We start from the raw sequence: 25,475 nt of genomic DNA, 5'->3' as shown, positions 1-25,475 counted from the left end.
GTGTTTTTATGTTTCCGTAACTGAATTGCAAAAGAGGGGATGGAAGGGTTGGCATCAGAAGCCTCGTTGTTTTGCCTTGAACCTGAGAAGCCGCATTTAGGACTGGAGCGTTACCTTCTGCCAGACATTTCTTTGAGGGTTTTGTCCACCAGTCTTACTGGAGTTCAGACTATGTCATGAGTCATTTTCTTTTTCCCCTTTTCTTGTGGGGACAGTTTCTCTTTTAAACACCATGCGGTCTGCTTTCTGAGGGTCATGTCACCATTGTCAGGAGGTAGATGTTGCCATTTATAAAAACCTGTGGCCATTGCCCCAGTCCTGTAGGTTTGCTCTTCCCCAGAGCTTCGAGGTGCATGACATGGTCAGGGATATGGGGGTCTTTATGTAGGAAGGCCCAGAGGTCAAGGACTGTCTGGGGTTCCTTCACAGATCTTCTTAAAGATGGATGTCTGAAAAAGATGGAGGGAACAACAGGATTGTTTAGACTGGCAGAACACGAGTGACATTAGACATGTAATGTTTAGTCAAATTGCTTTGATATTAAAGAAGTTATACCTTGAGTAGCGAAGACTGTGCCCGTGACTGTGACATTTTGAAAGGATTTGGTAAAAAAATGACCTCTTGGCAGAAGCATTATTCAGGCTGCCAGCACGCAAAGCTAATTTAGATTCCTGCTTCCTGCACCGTGCTCTATATAAATGTTATTTTCCCCACAACATAGAAAAAGAGGTTGCATTGTGTTGTTGTTTTAATTAATTTCGGTTAAGGAAACGCATTAAAGCAGCCCCGTCTGTCACATGGACCTCTTTTTCTCCCCTACCAGATCCATGAGGATGACTTCCTGGACTCAGGACCACAGATCATTCTGATCCTTTCTCCTCAGTGAATGTTTCCTAGAACAGATGAGCTTCTTTACATAATGACTGGGTTCATGAATTTATATTAAAATTGGAGAGATTGTCTTCAAACTATAATACATTTCAGTGTTACCTTTTATGCACTTTCTTTTTTAAAGGGATTTTGTAGTAAATCCTCTGGAATAATACCTTTTATATAATCCTTTTAAAAATTATTGTTTTTACATACTGATTCCTGTGAATACAAATGTAATTGTACTAAGGAAAATACTCACATTTTGAACATTTCAGAAATGATCCTTTTTTAGACCTATCATAGATGCTGCTCAATATACGTTTGTTTAAATAGAATGAAAAAGAAAAACATCACAGACTAGGAAGAGAAATTACATTGCAGGAACATATTGACTTAAAACTTATCTTTTTTGTGTGTTTTATCTACTTAGCTTTGATTTTCTGAAGGAAGAGCTTATCTACAACTGTTAACTCTGATCTAAGGAACTGTGTATCTCATTAACTTCTTTGCTAGTTTCTCTAAAGGGAGATAAACTTTCTCACGTTCGTCTCCTTGAACTCGCTATTCATTTTGCCTCATGGGGTCAGAACACTTGAGAAATTCAGCTTTCTCAGGAAGCCTACTCCTCAGATCTTTCAAACAGACCTTCCTTTAAGCTTATTGTCCCCTTGGTGATTGGCAGAGGATTTCCACCCTTTAAATGATAGTAAACTGTAAAATCTGTGCTTAAAAATTAATCTAAAAATGATCTTCCTGGAAGGAATTTGTACAATAGCAAACAAATGCCTTGGGGCCATTGTGTTTATGATTCGTGCCTCATCCCAAAAAGATTTTTTATGAGTCACATAAGATTGCCCGGGTTGGACTTGACCCTACCTGTACACATTTATAATAAGGTACAGTATTAATGCAGTCTGTGATTTTCCTAACAGCAGGCCAAGTGGGGAAACATGTCTGGTAGGCCTGGCACCTCTGTCCGGTACTGCCATGCCTCCGTCTCTACACCCTAAGTTTGTCCCCAGTGAGTTCTTCATTCCATATAGAATAAATCCTCCCTGAACAGTATTTATTTTTTTAATTCTGACTGCACATTAGAATCATCTAAGGAGCTTTTAGATGCCTGAGCCAAACCCCTAAAAGTTCTGATTCATTTGCCCTGGGGTCGGGCCCTGGCATCAGTATTGTTTCAAAAGATCCCCAGAGGATTCTCATGTGGAACCCACTCAGCTAGGTTACAAATGGAGAATTTGACCAAGGGACTCTTACTTGATGTCTCCTAGCAAAGAAGTACCATTTTTTAGGTTCAAAAGCTCACATCTTCTGACTTTAAATCCTGTATAACAAGAGCAAGGTTTTGTTATAGAGCTGTAGGAGAATCAAAATCCCTTTACTTCTGGAAACTCACCTGCAGAGTGCGGTAAATACAGGCCTACCTCACCATAAAGGTGGTTAAAAGTCAAGGCCACAGGAGGCAGAACTCTCTGGGTTGGGTTGGAGATTGATGACCTTCCAAAGGGGGAAATGGTTGAGCTGCATCTGAAGGGCTGAGTACCACTCAGTGGCACCACTGTCCATTTGTTAGCCAGGGTCACGCTTCTGCGTTTGCTGCAAGGAAACAGGGGAAGCTGGGAAGACGCCTGCCTGTGATGTGTGCCCACCGAACACACAGAGGCCGTCCTCCAGCTCCCCGACGGCAGCCAGAGTGGGCATCAGCCTGCTGTGGACACCAGGCCTCCTTGGAGAAGCCATTCTCCTGGTCACAGTCAAGCTCACAGCTGCTGGCAGAGGCACTGAACTCTTTCCGGGGCCTGGGCAGGCACCTTGGGGGTGATCCCTTGGCCTTTCACAAGTAGATCTTGGGAGAAGGTAGAAATGCCAGGGGTGAGGAAGGCAGAAGGCGTTAACATACCAAAGGGTTTCTGATAATGGGTTTTTTAGCAGAAAGATAATCAGATAATGGGGGCCTTCAATGCCAGGCCATGTTGTTTAGGCTTAATTCTCCAGTCACTAGCAAATCATAAGTAGGGGCATGTCATCCTAAAACCATTGCAAGGCCAGGAGTGTGTGATGTTCAGGCAGTGGACCCCTTTCTTCTTTTCCCATCATGCTTCTGCAATAAGCAGAAGGCAGGGGAGCCCGTCACAACCTCCCTACGCATCAAGTCAGCTCCTGGACCCTTATTTCTGACCCCATGGTGGGGATAGGGTTCCACCAGCAGTAGCATTTCATGATTTTTTAAAAAAATATATTTAAAAAAATTTTATTGAAGTATAGTTGATATACAGTGTTGTGTAGTTTCTGCTACACAGCAGAGCGATTCAGTTATCATGTACATATTATTTTTTATATTCTTTTTCATTATGGTTTATCACAGGGTATTGAATATAGTTCCCTGTGCTATACAGTAGGACGTTGTTGTCTGTCCATTCTATATGTAATGGTTTGCCTCTGCTAACTCCAAACTCCCAGTCCTTCCCTTCCCCAAACACTTCATGATTTTTTAAAACAATAGTTCCTTCATTGCACCTCAAAAGATATATAGGGAAGCTCTTAAAAGTCCCAGAACCTTTGGTATCCCCACCTATCTTTAGGTTCCATCTAGACCTCACTCCACGCACAGCCTGCTGACTCCTCTGAAATACGGTGTGAAAAAACAAACAAGGGCACAGATTCATTAATTCCAAGGGAGCACTTTCTTTTACCAAGTCTCACTCATAGATATTTTCCTGGCATGTCCGCACCACGGGTAACTCAAACATACACTTCATACTTTTAGAAATCTAAAGAATTTAGAGTTTCAATTGAGGAGAGCCTCAATGGAATCCTTTTATCATATCTGATGCCATTTGAATGGGCCTGAGCCCGGGGAGGTTGGTTTGATTGTACAATATACATAAACCTCTGCAAGGAATTCACTAGAGAAGGATGCCAAAAGCCCAGGAATGTGGTATTCGGGGAGCTTTTTACTTCATAATCTCCATGATGTTACTGGGACGAATTATTTAGCTGTCTTGGTGAGCAGCACTGTTTGGTAGAACCTTCTGCAGTGGTGACCGTATCTTATATCTGCACTGCCCACCGTGGGTACCGTTAGCCCCATATGGCTTGAAATGTGGCAGGTGCAACTAAGGAACTGAATTATGTTATTTTATTTCAATTAACTTAAATGTAAATAGCCACATGGGGCTGTTGGCTACCATAATGGACAGGACAGTCATATCCTTGAAATTCCCATTCTCCTCAAGTCTTCCAGTGAGGATAATCAGGCCATTTCTTAGGGGAACAGATTGAATTATTTGTACCTTTCCATTCCTGTCCTTTGGAATTAGAGACTGTCTCTGTCCTGGATCCATGATATCCTAATGTTTATGGAAATACTCAATAGCAATACACTCTAATTATAATACCCTCTTTTATTATCTGTGTTTTTAGTTTTAATCTTTAAAGGGCTGGACAAATAGTGTTGTCTTGCAGGAGGAAAATATGCTTAAGTTCTGCCCATGGAGAGGTAGGGATTATAAACCATTCCTGCTGGAAAACCAGGTAGAGAAGTTAAAGAGGCAGGTAGAAATCTCAGGGAGAAAACTTGCTCTGAAGGAATGCTTTTCATTGGGTTCAGCTTCCTTCAAAAGCATCCATCCCAGAGGGCACTGGGATTTTTCCCCTGTGAATAAATTCTCCCCGCTTGGGCACCTCTCTGCTGTGTTCTTCTGGGAACTCACCCTTATTTGGTGTGCTGTGACTTACACCCTCCCAAAAACCTTGAAAAAAAAAAAGGCCAGTATTTTTCCTGAAACGTTCATTTCCTTGCTGTAGGCTTATGTGGGCTTTGAATGGAAACATGATCTGTGTGCCTCGCTCTGTATTTGGTTCCAGCCATTGAAATGGGGTTTAATAAGAACTTAGGAGTCAGATGTGCCTTATTTTGTGAGCAGTGTATTGTCTTGGGTAGAGGGATTTGCATCTTGAGAGGTGGCGCCAGCTGACTTGAGCCCTCCCAGGTGCCAGCTTGTTGCAAACCTAGTTTGGTCCATTTTTTTCTCACTTCTGGAACCTTCTCCGCTGCCACTCACAGCTTATGGGTTTACTCTGGAACTCTAGTCCCTATCCCTGACTGTCTTCTGTCCCTTCCTCAGTTGTAATACTGCAGATGGCCAATCATTTAATATAAAACACATTCCTTATGAAATCAGGATAGTCAAGATTGAGCTTTAATTTCCAAGGACATCTTAGCCAGTATGCACATCTCTCCTGGGGGACTTCTTTTCTGGTTCTGCCCTGCTTCTCCTTCCATATCCCTTGGAGCCTTTGATTTCAGAGCTCCTTGGAAGCTGAGGAGCCCAGGTTTTTTTGGATTTCTTTAGATCAAGTGTTGTCCAGTTGACCTTGCTGCTGTGATGAAAAATGTTCTAAATCTAGCCTGGCCACATGCGACTACTAAGCCTTTGAAAATGGCTAGTGCTGCTTGAAACTGGAGGTGTGATTTTATTTAACTTTAGTTAATTTAAATCAAAATGTCAGCAGCCATGTGTGCTCCTGGCACCAGGTTACACAGTGCAACCCTGTATAATGTCCTTGAACTTCAGAACAGTGTGTAGGAAAGAAGCACCTTCTCGTGGCTGCCGCTGGTCCTCCACCTTTGTGAGCCAGCTCTTCCTGGGAAAGAAACTCTCTTTGACTTCTTTTTTAAAAATGTTATTGAAGAGACTTCCCTGTGGCACAATGGTCAAGAATCTGCCTGCCAATGTAGGGGACACAGGTTCGAGCCCTGGTCTGGGAAGATCCCACGAGCTGTGGAGCAACTAAACCCACATGCCACAACTACTGAGCCTGTGCTCTAGAGCCCGTGCGCCACAACTACTGAGCCCATGTGGCACAGCTACTGAAGCCTGCGTACCTAGAGCCTGTGCTCTGCAACAAGAGAAGCCACCGCAAAGAGAAGCCCATGTACTGCAACAAAGAGTAGCCCCTGCTCGCCGCAACTAGAGAAAGCCCATGCACAGCAACGGAGACCCAATGCAGCCAAAAATAATTAAAAAAAAAATTTTATTCAAGTATAGTCGATTTACAATGTTGTGTTATTTCTGTACAGCAAAGTGATTCAGTTATACATATATATATATACATTTTTTTCATATTCTTTTCCATTATGGTTTATCACAGGATGTTGACTATAGTTCCCCATTCTGTACAGTAGGACCTTGTTGTTTATCACTCTTTGACTTCTGAACTGACCTCTTTATACAGCTAATGTTGACTAACCAATCCTCGAGGTTTTCATTTTCTTTAAACTCTGCCATGACTATTTATCCCCTCCATGCCTGGGTCCAATACATCTTTTTCCCCTATTTCCTCTGTGAGCATATTTTTATTCCTATTCCAGCAAATACGTATTAATTTTTTACAAATGAGAGGCATTTATCAGGAGGGTAGAAGGTTTCTCTTGCAACCTAAGGAAGGGATATGAAACTTGACTTTAGAAGACTAAGGGAAACAGAAAACTGGAAACAGTAAGTGTTCATGGAGGACCAACTACCACATGCCAGGCAGTGTTCACGATTCTGGAGCATGAAGTCTGTGTGTACAAGTGAGTAGAGAGTGATGGTTGTCACACCCCGTCGGAAAAAGGCAGATGTCTGGGGCAAGAACGTTCTGGTTGGAGGGAACAGCAAGTTCAAATGCCCTAAAACTAGAGGCCGCTTGTCACCTCCCCACGCCCACCATCTCTCATCTTTACTTCTCTCTTTTTACATTTATAGACACACGTTTTTATATTGGACTCCACAAGAAATGGAGCCAGACTGCAGCTCCATTGGTGTTGGTAAAAAGATAGGACTAAGATGGGTAAGAGACTGTGAAGTGGAGTCAGAAGGTACTTTCTCGGTTACCTCTGGGGCTATGTAGCTTTTTACACATCTTGGCCTTCACTCCAGCACTGGGTAGGTTTAATGAATGAGATTATTTGACTGCAAATCAAAGATGCCAAAGTTAGCTGCACACAAGAGCTTGCTTAAAAAGTCTTCTGAAGAACTAGAAAGTATTGTAGTTTGAGTCCTTATCAAAGGTGATTCACAACATGTCATAGTTGAAGTTGTGTACTCCACCCTGAGCCCTCGTACTGAATGGTATTTCAGTATGTAAAGGTGGCCATCGCCCCTAGCTGGGAGCAGCCCATTGGATTCCAGTACCAAGTGAGAAGACGCACTTCCAGGGCTTTGTGGTTCTCATTTTTCCATATTAAAATGACTGCTGGATGAATAAAGAAGATGTGGTACATATATACAGTGGAATACTACTCAGCCATAAACAGAATGAAATAATGCCATTTGCAGCAACAAGGATGCAACTAGAGATTGTTATACTAAGTGAAGTAAGTCAGAAAGAGAAAGACAAATACCATATGATATCATTTATATGTAGAATCTAAAATATGGCACAGATGAACTTATGTACAAAACAGACTCACAGACATAGAGAATAGACTTTGGTTGCCAAGAGGGAGGCGGGGGGGGGGGGGGGGAGTTGAGGATGAGCAGATGCAAACTATTATATATAATATGGATAAACAACAAGGTCCCACTGTATAGCACAGGGAACTATATTCAGTATCCTGTGGTAAACCATCATGGAAAACAATATTTAAAAAATTTATATATATATAACTGAATCACTTTGCCGTACAGCAGAAATGAATGCAACGTTGTAAATCAACTAGACTTGGTTAAAATAAATTTAAAAAGTAAAATAAAATAAAATGAGTGCTGAGATCTATCTTGGCCCTCCTGCAGCCTATTGACAATCAAACATCATCATGTAAATGCTGCTTTCTCTTCTCAACAGCCTGAGTGGGACTGTCAGGGCTGGGAGGGCTATTGACTTCTCACTCATTGGAAGATAGCATGGTAGATCGCAGCTACTTACCTCCCCAGAGCCCTTCACACTGTTTACTGTAAATAACAGTCAGGTCATGACAGCCACACGTGATGCCCAGGAAGGGCAGAGACCACCTCACTTTTCTCATCCAGCTGCACTGTGAGAAAACAAGCCAGGTTGCCCAGTTTAAGGGCAGATTCTCAGATTTTGTTTCAGATTTCCTACACTTTGTTGTCCTTTCTTGAAGGCTTAACAGTGCTTGAAACTTGTTTCTTTTTCGTTTCACTTCCTCTGCTTGAACAACATGTAGGGGGAGGTTTCAAAGTGGGCCGTGTTATCTTAGAAACCAAACTGAATCTCCGCGTGCTTTTTGTTCTTACGCCAGCGAGTCAAGGGTCGTTCGGCTGCACCTAATCCATTAAAAGTACCCCCTACACACAAGTTCTAGAATTGGGTCCCTGTTAACATAATGCTGAGACTAGGAGTGCTTTTTACTTTCATTTCCTTAAAATTGACTGTATTTCTTTTCCTTCATTTGCATTTTGGGGAGAATCAGCCTTAAATAGATGGCATCGTGGCAGGAGCTTGATTTTGAATTTTGGCCTTTTAACTCAGCCAACATTTATGGACCCCCCCAGTATGTGGCCGACCTGGGCTGAGGCTGTCTGTCCCGGAACAAGAGAGGTGACAGTCCTGCCCTCATGAAGCTGCCAGCCTCTGCCTGCCAGCCTCAGCTAGTTATTTAAACACTTCCCTGTTCTGTAAATGGGAACAGTCATACCGATCTTTCATTAACTGTCACGCGTAATCAAGGCATTGAGCAAGCAAAACGCTGTTTTTGTATAACCATACCTGTTATTAATGGTTATCATTCAAGCTGATCCCAGAGAATGGATCCAGGGTAACCGTAGATGTTTCTAATGCTGAAGGTTGTTGTTTGAAACTTTACAGTTAAAGTGCCTGTTCTAAATCAGAATTTCCTCCACATCCCCTGTAAAGTTAGAGGAGATGCCTGTAGGGGCTGAATGGAAAGTGATCCTCTGTCACCTGACAGCTTTTTCCTTCCTTCCAACCTTATGATGCACAAATGACACTAGTTTTGTTCTTGGAAGACGGGTCAGCTGCCCTGACCAGGTTTAAGTCTGTGCCCATGAAGGGGGGATGTGGTCCTTCATCAGCGTGCTGAGAAGTGGCACAGAGTGGATTTCTTCATTAGCAGAGAAAACAAAACAGAACGATAGTCTTGAAGCCATTTTTCTTATATAAACGGAATCATGGCATCTCATGCTATTTAAGTAGGGGTGCCAGGTCAGTGCTGGGACATGTTTGAATTGCTCAGCTTTCATGACTTTGGGGGTGGAATTGTGAATATTTTCCAAAATGAAAAGGACCTTAAAAATCATCGTGTTCGACCCAGTATTTGACTGGCAGAGGAGGGGCTGACTGCCCTGGAGCCTGGAGCCAGCTGACTGTCATCTGGAGCTTTCTCCACTCCCAGCCTGGACAGTTCTCCAGTATGACTCGGAGAGCAGTAGCCCCTCATTAATTTTTAGGAGACTAAATGGCCTCAAGGAGAAGAGATTAAGGACTGTTGCTTTCCATACATCTGAATGGCATTCCTTCTTAACTACAGACACTTAAAAATCTAGTAAAGTTGCTACCGGTGTCCTCCAGTTTTCTGGTCAGCTGTGAATCTAAGTGTCTTGGTTTTGTTTCCTTTCTTTCTTTCTCAGAGAAAGCCAAACATAAGCTTATTTCAACATGTTAGAATTCCAGAGTCTTAAGGCGCCTCCTTGCCTCCCCGTCTCTGAGTGTCAAAACTCGCTAATTTTATCAGCACGTTGTCAGGTAACACACTAGGTGTTGCAAAGCCAAAGCAGATCAGCTCTGGCCTGTTGCATGTTGTGCAGGGGTTGGCAGAGGATTGGAGAACTGAACTTGATCTTCAACTTACTGCCTGTTTGCGAGACCTAAGCTGGTTATGAACAATATTGCAAAACCAGGTTATTTGGTTCTAGAAGGGTTGTTTAAAGACCCTAAGCACTCCTGGGAACTTTACAGTAACAATGACTGACTTCATTCTATCTCTTTGAAAGCTCTGGATCATCTCAGTAACAAAAGTTATTATATTTCAGTTTGTCTGTTTACTCAAATGTCCTGAAAGATTTCTTAGAAGTCATCAAACTGCTGCATTCTATTGATAAGTGGGAATAGATTTACCAGACTCTTAATTGTCTTGTCATTGTCATGCCTTTCCTGTAATTTTCTTTTGGGAGAGAGAGCATTGCCTGCCCTGTTCCTTTTCTGTTCCAGGGAGTGCTTGTGTGGCACTTTTTACCGTCTAGACAGTTCTCACATGTACGTCAAGCATGTTTTCTCTTTGTCTTGACCCTAAAAAGTACCATTTCATAGATCGAGAAACGGAGGTTCCGAGAAGTTAAGTGGCTGGCCCCCAAACCTGAACTCACACTCAAGTCTTTGACTTGAGAACTCTTGGACTTTACTAACCTGCCCTTATTATAGACGTATCCTAAAATAAAATAAGTGAAGTAATTGCAGAGAACCAAAGCTGTCTTCTAAGAAACATACTGCTCCCCCACCCCTACCTGCTCCCATCAGCTCCAGCTGGCCACACTCAGTCTTTGCCTTCAGCTGGAATGAGTGTACAGCTCTGCTCTTAAACCTCTAGGGGAATCTCTATTTTCTTGTTCATATCAGGAGGGATGAGGGCTTACATATGACCTGTGGCTTTGTCTCTCCTTGGCTGTCTCTCGTTGACGTTCCATAAGTTATTTCACCTCTTTGACCCTTAATCATCTATAAAATGATGATGACAAAATTACATGGCCTTTGTGATGAGTGAATGAACTAATCATTACAGCACTTAGCACTGGACTAAGCATTTGGTTTGCATCCAATAAATGGTGATAATAGAAATTATCATGTTGTTGTTATTATCATTTATCCCACACAGATCTGATTTCTAAAGGAGAAAATTTTCCTTTTCCTTGAACTGAAATGTGAGTATCCACATTAGAGAATAAAATGCATATTGGAAAATGTCCATATTAGAGAGTTAATCATGAATTTTTACATTCCTGTGAAGCCTCTAATCTGGGAAGAGAGAATTGAATGGACATGTTAAATACTCATTAATGGTATGCTCAGGTGGCCAAAGGGGCAGGGGGTAGGAGACACAGAGGAGCGGCGGGGATGAGGCCAACTTAAGGAGGGGGCACCGCCCCTCCCCGCCAGATATGGTTGTCATGGGATGATGTTGCCTACTGTTGCCCAGTCTTTTTATTTTCTTAAGTGGAGTTGGAAATCCAGCTTTTCATGTGACATCGCCTCATTTTCAAACTTGGTTCACATTTGAAAAAGAAGAGAAGTCAAGCCAAACGATACATCTGGGGGCTGTCCGCGCCCACAACCCCCGCGTAGCGATCTTGGCTGGGCTGCAGCATCTCCCAGCCTGGTCCAGCCCCAGGCTCCTTCGTTGCCAGAAACCAAGCCTCTGAGACTCACCATCTGAAGGAGTACCTCTCCCGAGTGCAGTAGTGTTTCAGCCCTTTTCCAGATCACAAATATGGGAATCATCTGCTTTGACTGATATTTTCACATACTTCATAAAACTGTAATTGAAAAACCTTTCCGGCACTGGGCCTGCATCAGGACACTGCAGCCCATTTTGGAAGAGAGGTAGGGAAAAACCACCACAGAAATTTAGAAATGTAAAAGCTGGATCTCACAGGAGATTGATATTCCGACCAAATTCCTTGCTCGGTTGAAGCAAACGGCTCAACCCAGATGCCTGTTTTTCTGATTCTCAAACAGTTGCTACCTTTTAAAAAATCCCTTCTTATCGGATTTTGTATTAGTTCTGGCATTTTGCATTCAGCTGCCTCAGCATTTTGAGTTAAAGTACTGTTTAATTCCTAAATAAATAACTTAATGGAAAAGCATATCTTTGGGTAAACCGTTTCCAAAGTTCTTTTGCTAAAAATCATTTTTGTGCAAGTTTTTTATTTCCTGTAGGATCATAAGCATCTTGAAAAAAGAACCATGCCCTATTCTGTCCAACCTTTCCATAAAGGGTTAATTTGAAGGCTCTTCCAGAGCAGATAAATGATGCATGTTTGTTTATGTTGGCTAATATTTTTGGTAAGTAACAAATGATTTTAGCTGAATTGGAATGCGATAATGCTCCATAAATCTTGTGCTCATTATCTTGCCTCTATCAGACTATTTACCAATGTTGTTTTGACTGTCACTAAGAGAGTTAGTCAATCATCTTTTATTTTCAATAATCTCTGGGTTATTTTCCTTGTTGCTACAGTCCACCATCCAAGTCATATCAACTGAGGGAGAATTGTTTTCTCAGTTACTATTACTAAATGTAAAGGGCCAATTTTAAAGCCCTTCCTAGCAGGAAAGTTATGGTTTTGACAGACTATGAATTAGCGCCACAGTCTAATCTTCACTTGATGAACCATCCTATGTGCAATGATATGGCTTCAGTTTTTCAACTTGTTTCCTCTTTTCCTCAGCCCCAGCCCTGCATGCTCTTGGGTTTTGGCTCATTTCAAAAACTCTACAGTTAGGATTTGCCAGATAAATGCACTGTTAAAATGAGCTTTCTCAATGATAAACTAAAATTGGCAAGTACGGATGGTGGTATTTGTTGCAGACTGCTCACCTCTGTCCAGCTCTCAGAAGGGTGTTTTATCCATGAGATCCCTGTTAAAGATGAAGGATCTCTATAAAAGTTGAGAGTGCTAAAAGTGTTTCAACTCTTTGAACAGGGCAGAAGTGACTGTATTCTGAAATACTGCCTCTGGCAACAATATAGATATTTCCATCTGCAAGAATCATTTTAAATGTTTGGGTTTTGTTACCTGATATATGACCTGATTCTGGGACATATATCAAAAAAAAAAAAAGAAAAAAAAAAAGCAAATTCAACAACTTGTTTGAGAACTCAAACTGCATTTCATTCCTTAGTGATCCAAGAAATTCAGGGATAAGTAAGAAAACAGAGCATGCCTATTTGGGAGCTATTTGGAATTAGAGGGGCTGGGGAGTGTTAAATAGGGAAGATGTAGGTGAAACTCCTGCTCAGTTATTTTATGTTTGTCACTGGAAAAAGCAATTATTTTTCCATTCAGTTACAGCTTATTTTATACTATATGTAACTCCTTTAATATTTCCTTGTAAATCAAAATCAAAAAATCCTAGTTCAAAGGCACAATCAAGGGACTTCCCTGGTGGCGCAGTGCTTAAGAATCCACCTGCCAATGCAGGGAACACGGGTTCGAGCCCTGGTCTGGGAAGATCCCACATGCCGTGGAGCAACTAAGCCCGTGTGCCACAACTACTGAGCCTGTACTCAAGAGCCTGCAAGCCACAACTACTGAGCCCGCATGCCACAACTGCTGAAGCCTGCATGCCTAGAGCCTGTGCTCTGCAACAAGAGAAGCTGCTGCAATGAGAAGCCCGCACACTGCAACTAAGAGTAGCCCCCGCTCGCCGCAACTAGAGAAAGCCCATGTGCAGCAACAAAGACCCAATACAATCAAAAATAAAAATAAATAAATACAATTAAAAAAAAGGAACAATCAAGTTTTCCATTTAAAGTACTATATTGAATTAATCCCTTTGAAACATCCCTTAATTCCTTAATCTGCTACAAATTTATGTTTACACAGTTCTTCTTAAAACCATGCATAGTAAACTGTTAAACTTATGAGCCAAAAAGGGCTAAAAAAAAGAAACCCTCAAAGCTAAGTTCCCTCAGTTGAACAAGTCACAGAGGGTGGGGAATTATATACATAAATGCACACACACACACTCTCGCACTCACACACACACCTCTGCCTCCTTTCCAGGTCATTCACAGTTACCTACATAACAGTGAATTTAGGCTGGAGTTTTATTAAGAGGGTCTACAACTGTCCAGATTCAGTGGTTTATTCACCAGCCCTTGACTTTTAAGTTTTTAAACCAGGCATTGAGTTTCTTCAGTTCATTTTTAGAAGGGAATAGTCCTATTATGAGATTAGATAGACAAAATTGGATTCTGTTCTTGCCTGTTGTGCTCCTGCTGGGACATTTTTTATGCCTCGTCTATCTTCTTGCCTGTTCTAAATCCAGCTTTGGCCAAGCCATGCTATGACCTGCGTACACACCTCAGACATCGTGTACCTCACCTTCTGTCCATCTGTAAAACGGGATGCGTGTTTGTTGAATAATTCGCTGTCTTCAGAGATCCTGCCCCTAGATTGTTTAGATCCCCCGTTCTGCTCAACCTCTCCTGGTCTATGCTCTGTTCCCAATCAAATGCCTTTCTGTCCTCTTGTGCCTCTCAAAACCAGACTCTGGCCTCCCAGTTACCTTAGTGGTGGTTTCTCCAGTACTGATCCTGGTTCCCAGAGACTTTGGGGGACTGTCATTGGAGAAAAGCCCCTCCTTTCCTGCTTTCAATATACTTATACTTATTTAAGGGATGAGGGTTAAAATACAATTTAAAAACTAATAAGGTATCGCCTTGTATTAGAAGTTCCAAGTATGCAATAAAAGTTCAGAGAAGGGAAATCTTCCTAAACTATCTTTGACTTAATTACGAGTTTTTTTTTTTGTTTTCTTTGTTTGTATTTAGCAGTTAGCCAATTTATTTGACTCGCTGGGGAATGGCTTTCTTTCATGACGAGTCATGAAGGGTCCTGTGAGTTGTTTGACTGGATGCTTTATTCTGGGTGGGATGGCACGTGTGACAGTCCAGTAGACTGGTCCCACTGGGTCTCGGGGGCCATGGGTGTCTGTTGCCAGCATCGCAGACCATGGCGGCTGGCTGCCAGATGGTTGCCTCTGTGTCTGACTCTGAAATGCCAACTGCACTTAAAAACCTTCTTGCCGAGAACAAGTCTTTCCATTGTGGCCCATATGGTGATCAGAGCCTCTGGGTCCACGATCGTTTACAAGGCCAGGAGCAAGAGAAGAGCAGACGGAAAGAACTATAAGAGGAGACCATGCCTGGAAAAATGGTGAGGAGGAATCGGTATTCGATTTTGCTAGATCCAGAATGAGTGGAGAAAGGGAAATCATGGCCAGCCACAAACTGGGTTCTCCGCAAACTTCCTGCCCAAAGTATGGACAGGCAGCATTGGCACCAGCTGAGGACAGAGTCTCTGTCCTACCCTGGATGGTACCTGCGAGTGCCTGGTGAGGCTCTAGTGCCTTGTTCTTTCATCAAACACGTATCTGGGGGTTGCTGTGAAGGTAGATGATTGACAGCTACAATCAGTTGACTTTCTAGAAAGTAGATTACCCTCAATAATGTGAATGGGCCTCCTCCAATCAGTTGGAAGGTCTTACAGGGAAGAACTGAGGTTTCCTGGAGAAGGAATTCTGCCTTAAAACTGCAGCACTGATTCCTGCCTGAGTTTCCAGCTTGCCGGCCTGCACTAGAAATTCCAGACTTGCCAGCCCCACCATTGCATGAGCCAGTACACTCCATACACATACCCCAGTGGGCTTAACATATTCCCAAGGGATCTGTGTGCTTGTTAATATCTGAGGAGCACTGCTCTGAATCATAGTGAGTTTTGTTTGCCAGTTGCCGTGGATTATTCTTTGAGATGCTGCACTTGGTTATATCAATTTTAATGATCCTGCTATGAAATTTATAGCACAAAGCAAGACATCCACAGGTGTTTGTAGAATAAATGAATTCCTAAATGCCCCCAAAACATGCCATAAAACAACAGTAGATAGATGCAGGAATTCAAAGATACGTGAATGCATTTCTGCTAAAGTGTTTGGGATTATATGTGGAATTTTGAGACTTTACCTAATAGCTCAGCTAATAGTAGACACCATTCCAAAGTTACGGAGTAACAGTTTGTATGCAAAATTCCTAATATTTATCTGGGATAATCTAACCTTTATTAGGCTGCTCATCTATGACCTTCAAAGACAGTAGTACTATTCCAGAAATAGACATAGCTAAGCATTTACTTAGTTCTTATTCTCAAGACTCGGAACCTCTGTCTCTAGGTAGTGAGTTTGGGGAAAATGTGCCCTAAAATGAGGAAGGCAGTGTGATCTGGACTGAAGGTCTTGCTGTTACTCATGGGTCTGTTTGAAGAGAAGTGACATGTGATGGGCCATGTGATACTGTCATATGCTGGAGGAGGCCATCCTCATTCACTTCCTTTACTGGCTGGCTTTCCAGGTGAGAGATCTTCTCATTCTGGAGAACGTTACGAAGAGCTCATTTGCCTGTTACAGATAGAAAATTCACTGAGGATGGTCAGTTGCTCACAGAGCGTCCCTAGGCAGGAAAATACACCTTAATATGAGATCATCTTAACTGAAGACACTTAAGAGAGTAATTTTCCAACCTGCGTTGGAAGGAATTTTGAAGTTGTTTGGGGTTGGCTATAGGGTTCATTAGGTGGTGTTTGTTATGTTGTTGTTTAGAGAAATATCTTTGTTCCTGGCTAGTTAGGTGCGTGCATTAACTCTTCATTCCTTTGGCTTCACAAAAATTATGTATTAAGCATACGATGTTGTTTGCGATGACAGTAGCTTTTTCTGTGGACTGGAATGCACAAGAGGCAGTTGTAAGTGGAGTGAATCACCATCCCCCCCACGTTCTGCCCCACTGGCTCTGCCCCCCACTCTGATTAGCCTTGAACTATCCAGCATGTTCTCAGTGACCTGCGAGGACTCCGGGGTGGGCCTCAGATTCTTCACCTGGGGCTATGGGCTTTCAGGGAATCTGTGAACCAGCCTCTGAAACCATGAGCAAAAGCTTGTATGCATTTCTCGCTGTCCCCTCGCCCCAAAGTGAGCACTTAAAGCCTTTATCAAGATTATCAAGATTAGCTGACCCCCAGTAAAGGTGAAGGGAGCCATGCTCCTGCACTTATCTCTCTATCCCCCCACTGCACCTGTTCACAAAGGACAACACTGGCCTTAAATGGAGCCTGGACGCTATTTGCTGGTGGAATCATCCAGATCAGGAGCCTCCTGGGTCCGCTAGTATGGAGTGCCTGGTGGGGGTGGGGGCATGGCAGTGACTATGCCCTGTGTCAAGGCTTTCGAATTTTTCCAATTAAAAAAAAGCTTGTCAAGCTAAAAAGTCTGCTCACCTTAGCAGTGGTAGCTTTTACTGTAACAAAGGGAAAAATGGGGCCCCCTCGCTGGGTACTCAGGAGGCTCTATGTGATAACTTAGCACCTTGACTAGCACATAGTAGGTGCTTAAGATGGACAAGTGCTGTTGTATACGTCCCCCTCCCTCCACATGCCTGTGCCTCCAAGTGTGAGTCAAGTTGTCCTTTTGCCTTTTCCCTAGAATTCAGCCGTGAGATTTCTCTTTCTTGGCCTCTCCATCTGGTAGCAGGGCTGTGCATCTGCCTGTCTCCCAGCCCCCTGAGCCCTGCAGCCTACTGCCCCCTCTTTCTTCTTCTTTCTCTCTTCTTTCTTTTTTTTGATGACCCTTTTTTTGTCTCTTCCCTGTGGATTGTGTTCTGCAGGCATCAGATCTAAAGCACTTATACTTCTCCACACATCTGTGGTTGCCACTGCAGCTCCCAGCACCAATCACATCTGGCTTTTTTCTCTCCCATCACTCCTGACTCTGCCACTTTTGTCACACTTCTTAGCTTCTGTTAGAAAAGGATCTGCCAGCCCAGGGAAGGACTCCTTTCCATCAGCAGTGTGTCAAAGTGCTAATCACGTGGCTTTAGGTGTGTGTTTTTCACAAGGAAACATCTTCCAGCTTTATTGAGGGGCTACCCCACCACTGTCACATACATTATATATGTGTTTGTGTGTTGGGGGCAGGGAGGGTATTTTTGTGCTGATTTGTTTTGTGCCAGTTATGTCGTTTCCAACTAATTCCAGGTCAGGGTCTCAGCCTTGGTTGCACGCGAGAATCGAGAATTGTCTGAGCAGCTTCTAAAAGACCTGGTGCCCAGGCCACTCTCCAGAATAATTAAACCAGCATGTCCAGGGGGGTGGGGCTGCTTCATGAGTTTTTTAAGCGCTCTAAGTGATGGATTCCAACATGGCCCCAAAGTTGATAACCACTAATAGAGGCTAAAATCCTAAAATGCTGGAAGGCTGAATTCCAAGTCTTGGAGGTTTGATTTTATATTTAAAAACAGCAACTTTCTAACCAGCAAAGAGATGTTTGTCTGAAACTACTCTATTAAAAAAATCAAATAAACAGAACCTGGCCTAGCTTTTTTTTTTTTGTTTTGCCTTGCCTATGTCTTGTAGGGAAGCCTGAAGGGTTAAATTAGCTGTTTCACAAATGGATCCAAATCTAACCATTGTAGAAAATATATATATATTCATTGTTGTCTTAGTCCCAAATGGAACACAAGATTCAGAGAGCATTGTGGCCTGTATTTTTAGCTAAGCTTAGTTAGAGCTCTTGGTTTGGGAGACATTGAGAATTTCAAAATAGTTTGTCACCTAAAAATACACTTCCTGAAATGAACTTGAGGCCTGAGAGGGATGAATGGGTTTATTTTTTTGCTTCTATATTTAATGTACCACAAGAAAGCAAATCTTAAATTTATATAGGTTTATATTTTTAGAGACCCAGGAAACAGGTGCTGTGCCCAGGCAACAAAGACGTCTGTGTGGCAAAGTGTCGGTGACAGAAACTAGAATTCACGGGCAGGGAGCGGCCATGGGAGGTCTTGGAAGCTGTGCATCGGGACTTAGGCTGGAGCGTCCTTAACACAGGAGAGGACGAGGAGGATTTGCTCAGGCCTTTCCAGTGGTGACCCTGGGAGAAGCACCCTCCTGCTTCCTGATGGAGTCTGGTCTAGTGCCCCCTGCTGTCTGAGTGCTTAATCTTTCCTAGTCTAGCAAAGAAGTGTCTTTGAGTTCAAGTTTGTTGACAGTAGCCTGGTCTCACTCTCCAAACTCATGCCTGTAGTTACCACCATTGCCAATGGAAAAGGGTCTCATTGAGGGAAAAAAGAGGGAAGGGGTGTTATACCTTTTTAGCACCTCTCAGCATGCAGATATGTGTTGCCAAGGACAGTGTGTCTTCAGTGTTACTGGTGAATGTGAGTGAATATTGAGTGTATCATCACACTCCCCCAAGGGGAGGGAGGAAGCTCTCTGTCCCTTCCCACCTGTCGCCAAGGCCAGATGTGAACTTCTTGTGTTCATTCCTTCGTGTATTAGCTAGTCACCGTTGATTCAGTATGCTTGTTCGGATGTCTCCTATGTGACAGCCCCTCTTCTTGGCCCTGGAGAAGCAGTGTGGAAACAAGACAGAGAAGGCCTCATGGAGCCTGCATTTTGGTGGATGGAGCAGAAGCCAGTGAGTGATGGAGGTTGTGCAGAAGATCAAACAAAACCCTATGTTGGTTCCTTGTGGGCTGCTTTAGGATGAAGAGGTGACATTTAACCAGAGATCAGGAAGGTGACAAGAAGGCAGGCAAAGGGCACAGCAAGGGAAGGGCGTGAGGAAGGCAGGAGCTTGGCTTCTTCCAGGAAAGGCCCGTGTGTCTTAAAAGGTAGCGAGTGAAGAATTAAGAGGGCGGCTGGTGGTGGTGGGAGGGATGAGGTCAGAGAGGTTGCCGACAGCAGACCCTTGAGATGGAGCTTGCTGGCACTCACCTGTGGGACTCCAGGCCTCACCTGTGTGTGTGTGTCTAGGAGACACACTTTATCAACTGAGTTGGCTCAAGGCAACAGGAAGCAGGCAGAGCCAGGCTCTTGCAAAGAAGGCCTGGATAGCTCTGTCGGGTGTAGGTCAGGAAAGCGATGGCAAAGTCCCACCTCACCCCCAGGGTCTCCTCCGAGCTGGCCGACCCCCTTTCCCCACGTCACAGCTCTGCTCCTCGGGACCCCTCTCTGCCCATGAGGTGGGGACTCTCGTCTGGCTCCCACGTCTTCCGTGCCTCTCTTTATTTTGGGTTGCCCTGCCCTGGTCTGTTTTCGTGTCCATCCACCAGCTAAACTATACTTTCCTTAAGGGCACGCTCACCAGCACCCAGCACCATGCAGTGGGGCAACGCAAGCTCTGTCTCTGGATTGAATGAGGAGGGTTTTGTAGAAAGAGTGCCTTATGACGCTCACTGACAAAGGCAAGAAGTTACCAAACCTCCTCCATCCCAACCATCTCCACGCTGCCCTGGCTTTCATTACCGAATTCTCATCTGATGTGGAGGCCTTATGTGGCCTTTCTCCGCATTCATTCTTCTGACACCAGGTTCATTTGAAATTGCATCGTATCAGGAATCCACTGGCAGCTGATTATGTTGGTTAATCATGTAATGCATCTCTTTTCCCTCCCAGTTAACAGTGACATGATGGTCACTGACGACAATGGTGCCGTCAAGTTGCCGCAGTTGTGTAAATTCTGTGATGTGAGATTGTCCACCTGTGACAGCCAGAAGTCCTGCTGGAGCAACTGCAGCATCACGGCCATCTGTGAGAAGCCGCAAGAGGTCTGCGTGGCTGTCTGGTAAGGTTGCCCTGTAACACCTTTCTTTCCCCTTTTATAAGCAGTGAGCATTCGTGGTACATAGTCATGTGTCTCCATGCCTGAAACTTCGACATCTGTCCCATTCCCTTCCCTTTAGAGCATCTCTTTTTCAGTCATTCAGTGTAATTTCTAGAGATACTCTATACATTTTCAAATATACACATGCACCTTTACTATTTGTAAGTCCGGAAACCATTCCTTGTGTCAAGGAGAGGGATTTGCCACTAGTCATTTAATTGAGACCCCTTGGGATCCCCGTAGTGATGCCAGGAGCTTTGTTCTTCTGACACAAACTCAGTCCTGTTTCGTGGAGATGAAAGGTGGGCTCTTGCAAGAGGGACGCACTTGTCAAAAATGGGAGAAGTGACTTGGCATCAGGAGACAACCTATTCCTTAGTCAGAAGCCTTGGCCAGTGCCTCACACCACTGCTGGGCCAAACACTGCATCTTCCTCTGGGAGCAGGACCACATCTTCCTCTTGGAGCAGATCCCCTTCTCTCCCTCGCTCTGTCCACCCCTCCCTCCCCTCCCCCTCCCCCTCCCTTTTCCCCTCCCTCCCTCCCTCCCTTCCTCCCTCATCCTCCCGTCTTGCCAGGCATGCACGCACACGCACACGCACACGCACACACACACACACACACGCACACAGTGGGTGCTCATGAATCATTTGATTAACTCATAGTTATGAATTGGGAGTATAAGCCAGAGATTAAAAAAAAATAGAGATCATTAAGAGAGTCCTTATTTTATAAAAAAACTACACATTCATTAATGAAATATAACATTTTGAAGCCTTATTCTGATGGTTTCAATTTATCAGCTATTTTTTTAAAGTAACCTCTATGTCTCCTGGTCATTTGCAAATGAGCATGTAAACCCAGATATCTTGCCCCGCTCCTTTTGGAAGGAGTCTTTTGAGACTTTCTCTGGACCGTGTATACTCAGCCTTGATGATAAATCTGAAACCCTGGCACATTTCCCTACGTACCAGGACATGAATTAGGTTCTTAAGAACTAAAGGAATGTTAACAGCTAAAGATCTGTCACGGCAGCTTGCCATACCTGCCAGCTGCACTTGTGTCCAGCTCTGAGTGGTGGTTTTGAAAAACGGATTTTGACAGAGATGGTGTTCAGAGCAGAGGCACGAGTGTGATCAGAGGTTCAGAAGCGTACCATCTGAGGGCTGGTGGGGGCAGTTAGCCATGGCTAGTCCAGTAAAGAGGACGTGGGCTCTGTTGAGAGATCTGAAGGGCTCTCAAGTGGAAAATATAGTCAACTTGTCGTGCAGAACTCTGCAGGACAGGAGACCCACAGCATTTACAAGGGGACAGACAGACTTGTACTCAGGATCAGTTGAAACATTTTCTCAGTCGTGGTTTCCTGCCAGTGGGCCAGGCTTCCTTCTCTGGAAGGGTCAGACCAAGTTCGAGAGGATGGAGGACCACTTGTCAGGTTTGGGGCAGGAAGCCTCAGACCCCAGACCAGCTGACCCCAGGCTCCTCTTCATTCCTGTTTTCTGCTGCCTGTCTTTACTTAAATATCCACTGGAGGTGAGAACATACTTCTACACCCAAACAGGCTCTTTTCATTAAAGGTAGTTTCCCTACCCCAGTACAAGTCCAAGGGGTGGAGTGTGAATCACACATCCCTGGCATTGAAGCTTTGCTGTCTCAGAAGATGCGGGCATGTGGGGAAGCCTCTCTGTGCCCTCTGTGTCTCAGCCCTAAAGATTAAATACAGTGAACGTTATTTTTACCTTTCTGGGAAAAGACACATTTGGATGTGGAGAGAGGGAGGTGCCAGGGATGCTGTCCTGTACCCCCGCCCATGCAGCACTGAGGTGCACACCCTGGGCTGAGGGATCACCTCAAGCCCTCCAGGGGTGCTCCTCTTGTCTGCTCCCCGAGCTGCTTCATTGGAGTCCGGCAGGTTCAGCCTCTCTATACCAGCAGCCAGCATCCCAGGACTGGTTGGTGCAGTGTCCCAAACGCCTGACCACTTTGCCTCAGCTTGGGACAGCTCTGGTGGGCCATCCCAGCCCCCAGCTGCCCAGAGGTCAGCAGAGGCCTCATCACGACCCCCCTCCCTGCTCTGTGCAGCATTGCTGCCTTTGGCCCCTGCAGGGGAATCTCCCTAGAGCTCCTGCACAGAGATCCAGAGATCTCACAGCCTCAGAGTCTGTGTCCAGGGCACGCACACTTGGACACTCGGCTATCTTAGGAATAGCCCAGTGGGGGAATAAAAGACTCTGCTCTCTGTGGTGGTACTCTCCCACGATCAGTTTTAGTGTTCTTTTCATTCACTTGCTGATTCATTCATTTATTTATTTATTTTTAATTTATTTATTTTTTGTGGTACGCGGGCCTCTCACTGTTGTGGCCTCTCCCTGTTGTGGCCTCTCCCGTTGCGGAGCACAGGCTCCGGACGCGCAGGCTCAGCGGCCATGGCTCACAGGCCTAGCAGCTCTGTGGCATGTGGGATCTTCCCGGACCGGGGCACGAACCCGTGTCCCCTGCATCGGCAGGCGGACTCTCAACCACTGTGCCACCAGGGAAGCCCTCATTCACTTATTGAACTAATGCCAGTTGTGCACGCTTACCATGTGAAATGCTTAAGTCCTTTTCAAGGATAGAAATATTTTAGAACCAAAATTAATTTCATAACTGTGGTTCTTTTGTCGCAGATATTGACAACCTCTTCGGTAGCAGGACAAAGAAGTCTGTATTTATTTCACTGTGTCCTCCCTTTCTGTGCTCCAGTGTACCCACAGATGTTTTGCACACTGGGCCCTGCCTGTCCAGGAGACACCGTTACAGCACTGAGTGGAGGAAGCAATTGAGGACCTTATGGAGCCTCAAGTACTGTGATTGAGTTTCCTCCCTCTGATTCTAGTTCTATAGGCAGCAGGGGGTGGAAGTCAGGGGGCTCTGAAAGAGCTGCCCCAGGGCTGCAGAGCAGCTTTCCTTCGTGGCTCACAGTTTCTTCCTTGTCCCATCCCGGGGCCTCTGGAGGCTTCACAAGGCAGGGACACCGTGCTTTTCCCTGGATCCCGGAGGACTCAGCACGGCTTCATTTTGTTACCAAAACCAAACACAAACCCCCACCTATGCAGGCGGGCACACAACTATGGGGGCAGGGAGGGAGGTGCTTTTGTTTCATGGCCACTGTTTTTGCCAAGACTTTCCAGTAGCTTGGGGGTTAAGGATAGGTAGGGGTTTTGGGTTTTTAGTTTTTTTTTTCAAAATTTATTACTTTTTAATTTTTTATACAGTCTTTAAAGATTATGCTCCGTTTGTAGTTATTACAAAATATTGGCTATATTCCCATCCTTGAGCCTGTCTTATACCCTCCCACTCTCCCCACCTCCCCACTGGTAACCACTAGTTTGTTCTCTGTATCTGTGAGTCTGTTTCTGTTTCGTTACATTCACTAGCTGTACTTTTTAGATCCCACATATAAGTGATACCGTATAGTATTTGTCTTTCTCTGTCTGACGTATTTAACTTAGCGTAATGCCCCCCAAGTCCATCCATGTTGCTGCAAATGGCAAAATTTCGTTCTTTTTATGACTGAGTAATATTTAGCTAGATTCTGTCCAGCAAACTAGAGATGCAATGCTAGGCTCACCGTGCGGTCAGGATGGAAGGTTTGGAGTCACCCCAAGGACCTAGCGATCTCCTGTTTCCCCACGCCCTCCCTTTAATGATTTAATTAAGGCATAATGTGCAAAGTTCTCTGACAGGTTTGTCTCCAAGGAAAGCCCTCACGTTATGATCCTAAGTGGGTTCTGAGATAAGCAAAGGAAAGACTGAAGTGCGTGGAAAAGCACAGGATATGACGGGACAACCTGTAAGTGATGGAGAACAGGAGGCAGCGCTGCTGTTAGAAACAATGTCCTGATGGAGATACAGCCCAGACTGCTTCCCTGTGGGACCATACTCACCCCCTCCTTCTCTGTGCCCCAGGAGAAAGAATGATGAGAACATCACACTGGAGACGGTCTGCCACGACCCCAAGATCGCCTACCATGGATTTGTCCTTGACGACGCTGCTTCTTCAGAGTGTATTATGAAGGAAAAAAAGGGGTCTGGAGAGACTTTCTTCATGTGTTCCTGCAGCTCCGAAGAGTGCAACGACCACATCATCTTCTCCGAAGGTGAGTGTTCTTCTTGGGATGGTCTGCAGGCTCAGGGCACATCCCTTCCTGGCTGGTGCTGGCTGGTGGGCTCACACTGGGGATCAGGCCCCCTTCACCTGTTGGAAAGAGGGGCTTAAGGGGTAGCAGGGTTGGCTCTGGTCTGTATCAAATCTGGTTCCCGGGGCCCACGTTATGATTTGTCACTGAGAAATAGTTTGTGTCACTCAGAGCAGTGGTTCTCAAAGCGCAGTGCCTGGAACAGCAGCAGTGGCATCACCTGAGAACTTGTTAGAAATGCAGATTCCAGGGTGCCACCCCTGACTGTGGAACCAGAAACCCTGGGTGTGGGCCCAGGGTGATTCTGAGGCAGCTCAAGTTTGAGAACGACTGGTCCAGAGTTGGGAGGAGGCTGTATGATTCAGGAGGGAGACTTTAACTCAAGTTGTTGTGTGTACATACTCCTAGGATTTGTCTAAAGGGGAAAGTACATTAACCTCAGTAATGATAGCCTGTTGGATGCACACTTGTCTCTATCCATCATGCATATTGTGTTGGCCAAAAAGTTCGTTTGGGTTCTGTAACATCTTCCACATAAAGCCAAATGAACTTTTTGCCCAACCCAATATTATCCCTCCTTCCCTCCCCTCTTTCCCTACTCCCTCCCTCTCTCCCTCCTACCTTCCCTCCCATCTTCCATCTGCCCATCCATCCATCCACCCACTTTTCCATCTCTCCATCTGCCCATCCATCTCTCCATCTGTCTATGCATCCATTCATCTATCTGTCCATCTGTCCATCCATCTCTCTGTTCATCTATCCATGTATCTGTCCATCCATCCAAACACCTGTCCATCTGTCCATCCACTCAAACACCAATCCATCTGTCCATCCATCCACCATCCATCTGTACATCTGTCTGTCCATCTATCTGTCCATCTGTCCAGCCATTCATTGCACCCACTTATCCATCTTTCCATGCAAACAGTTGATCATACTATAAATATTACCTGGCAATATTTTTTTTCACCCACCCACTTTTACTTCTCTTCTAAACAAGACAATATATGTAGAT

General features: G+C 44.6%; 1 protein-coding gene across 3 annotated transcripts in view; it reads left to right on the top strand.

The window, feature by feature from the left end:
• TGFBR2 (transforming growth factor beta receptor 2) overlaps positions 1-25,475 on the top strand; it is a 91,940-nt gene that overhangs the window by 14,348 nt on the left and 52,117 nt on the right. For 2 of the 3 annotated variants that reach the window (XM_065884756.1, XM_065884755.1), the window contains exons 2-3: positions 20,076-20,244; positions 24,231-24,421. The exons of the other annotated variant lie outside the window; for it this stretch is intronic. In XM_065884756.1, the coding sequence (XP_065740828.1) occupies positions 20,076-20,244; positions 24,231-24,421 (360 nt within the window). The remainder of the gene's footprint in view (positions 1-20,075; positions 20,245-24,230; positions 24,422-25,475) is intronic. 3 annotated transcript variants of the gene reach the window in all.

This window comes from Phocoena phocoena, chromosome 10 (assembly GCF_963924675.1).
Source record: "Phocoena phocoena chromosome 10, mPhoPho1.1, whole genome shotgun sequence".
Lineage (NCBI taxonomy): Eukaryota > Metazoa > Chordata > Mammalia > Artiodactyla > Phocoenidae > Phocoena > Phocoena phocoena.
Note: the sequence above shows the minus strand (reverse complement) of the source record. Positions and strands in the feature narration are given on the sequence as shown.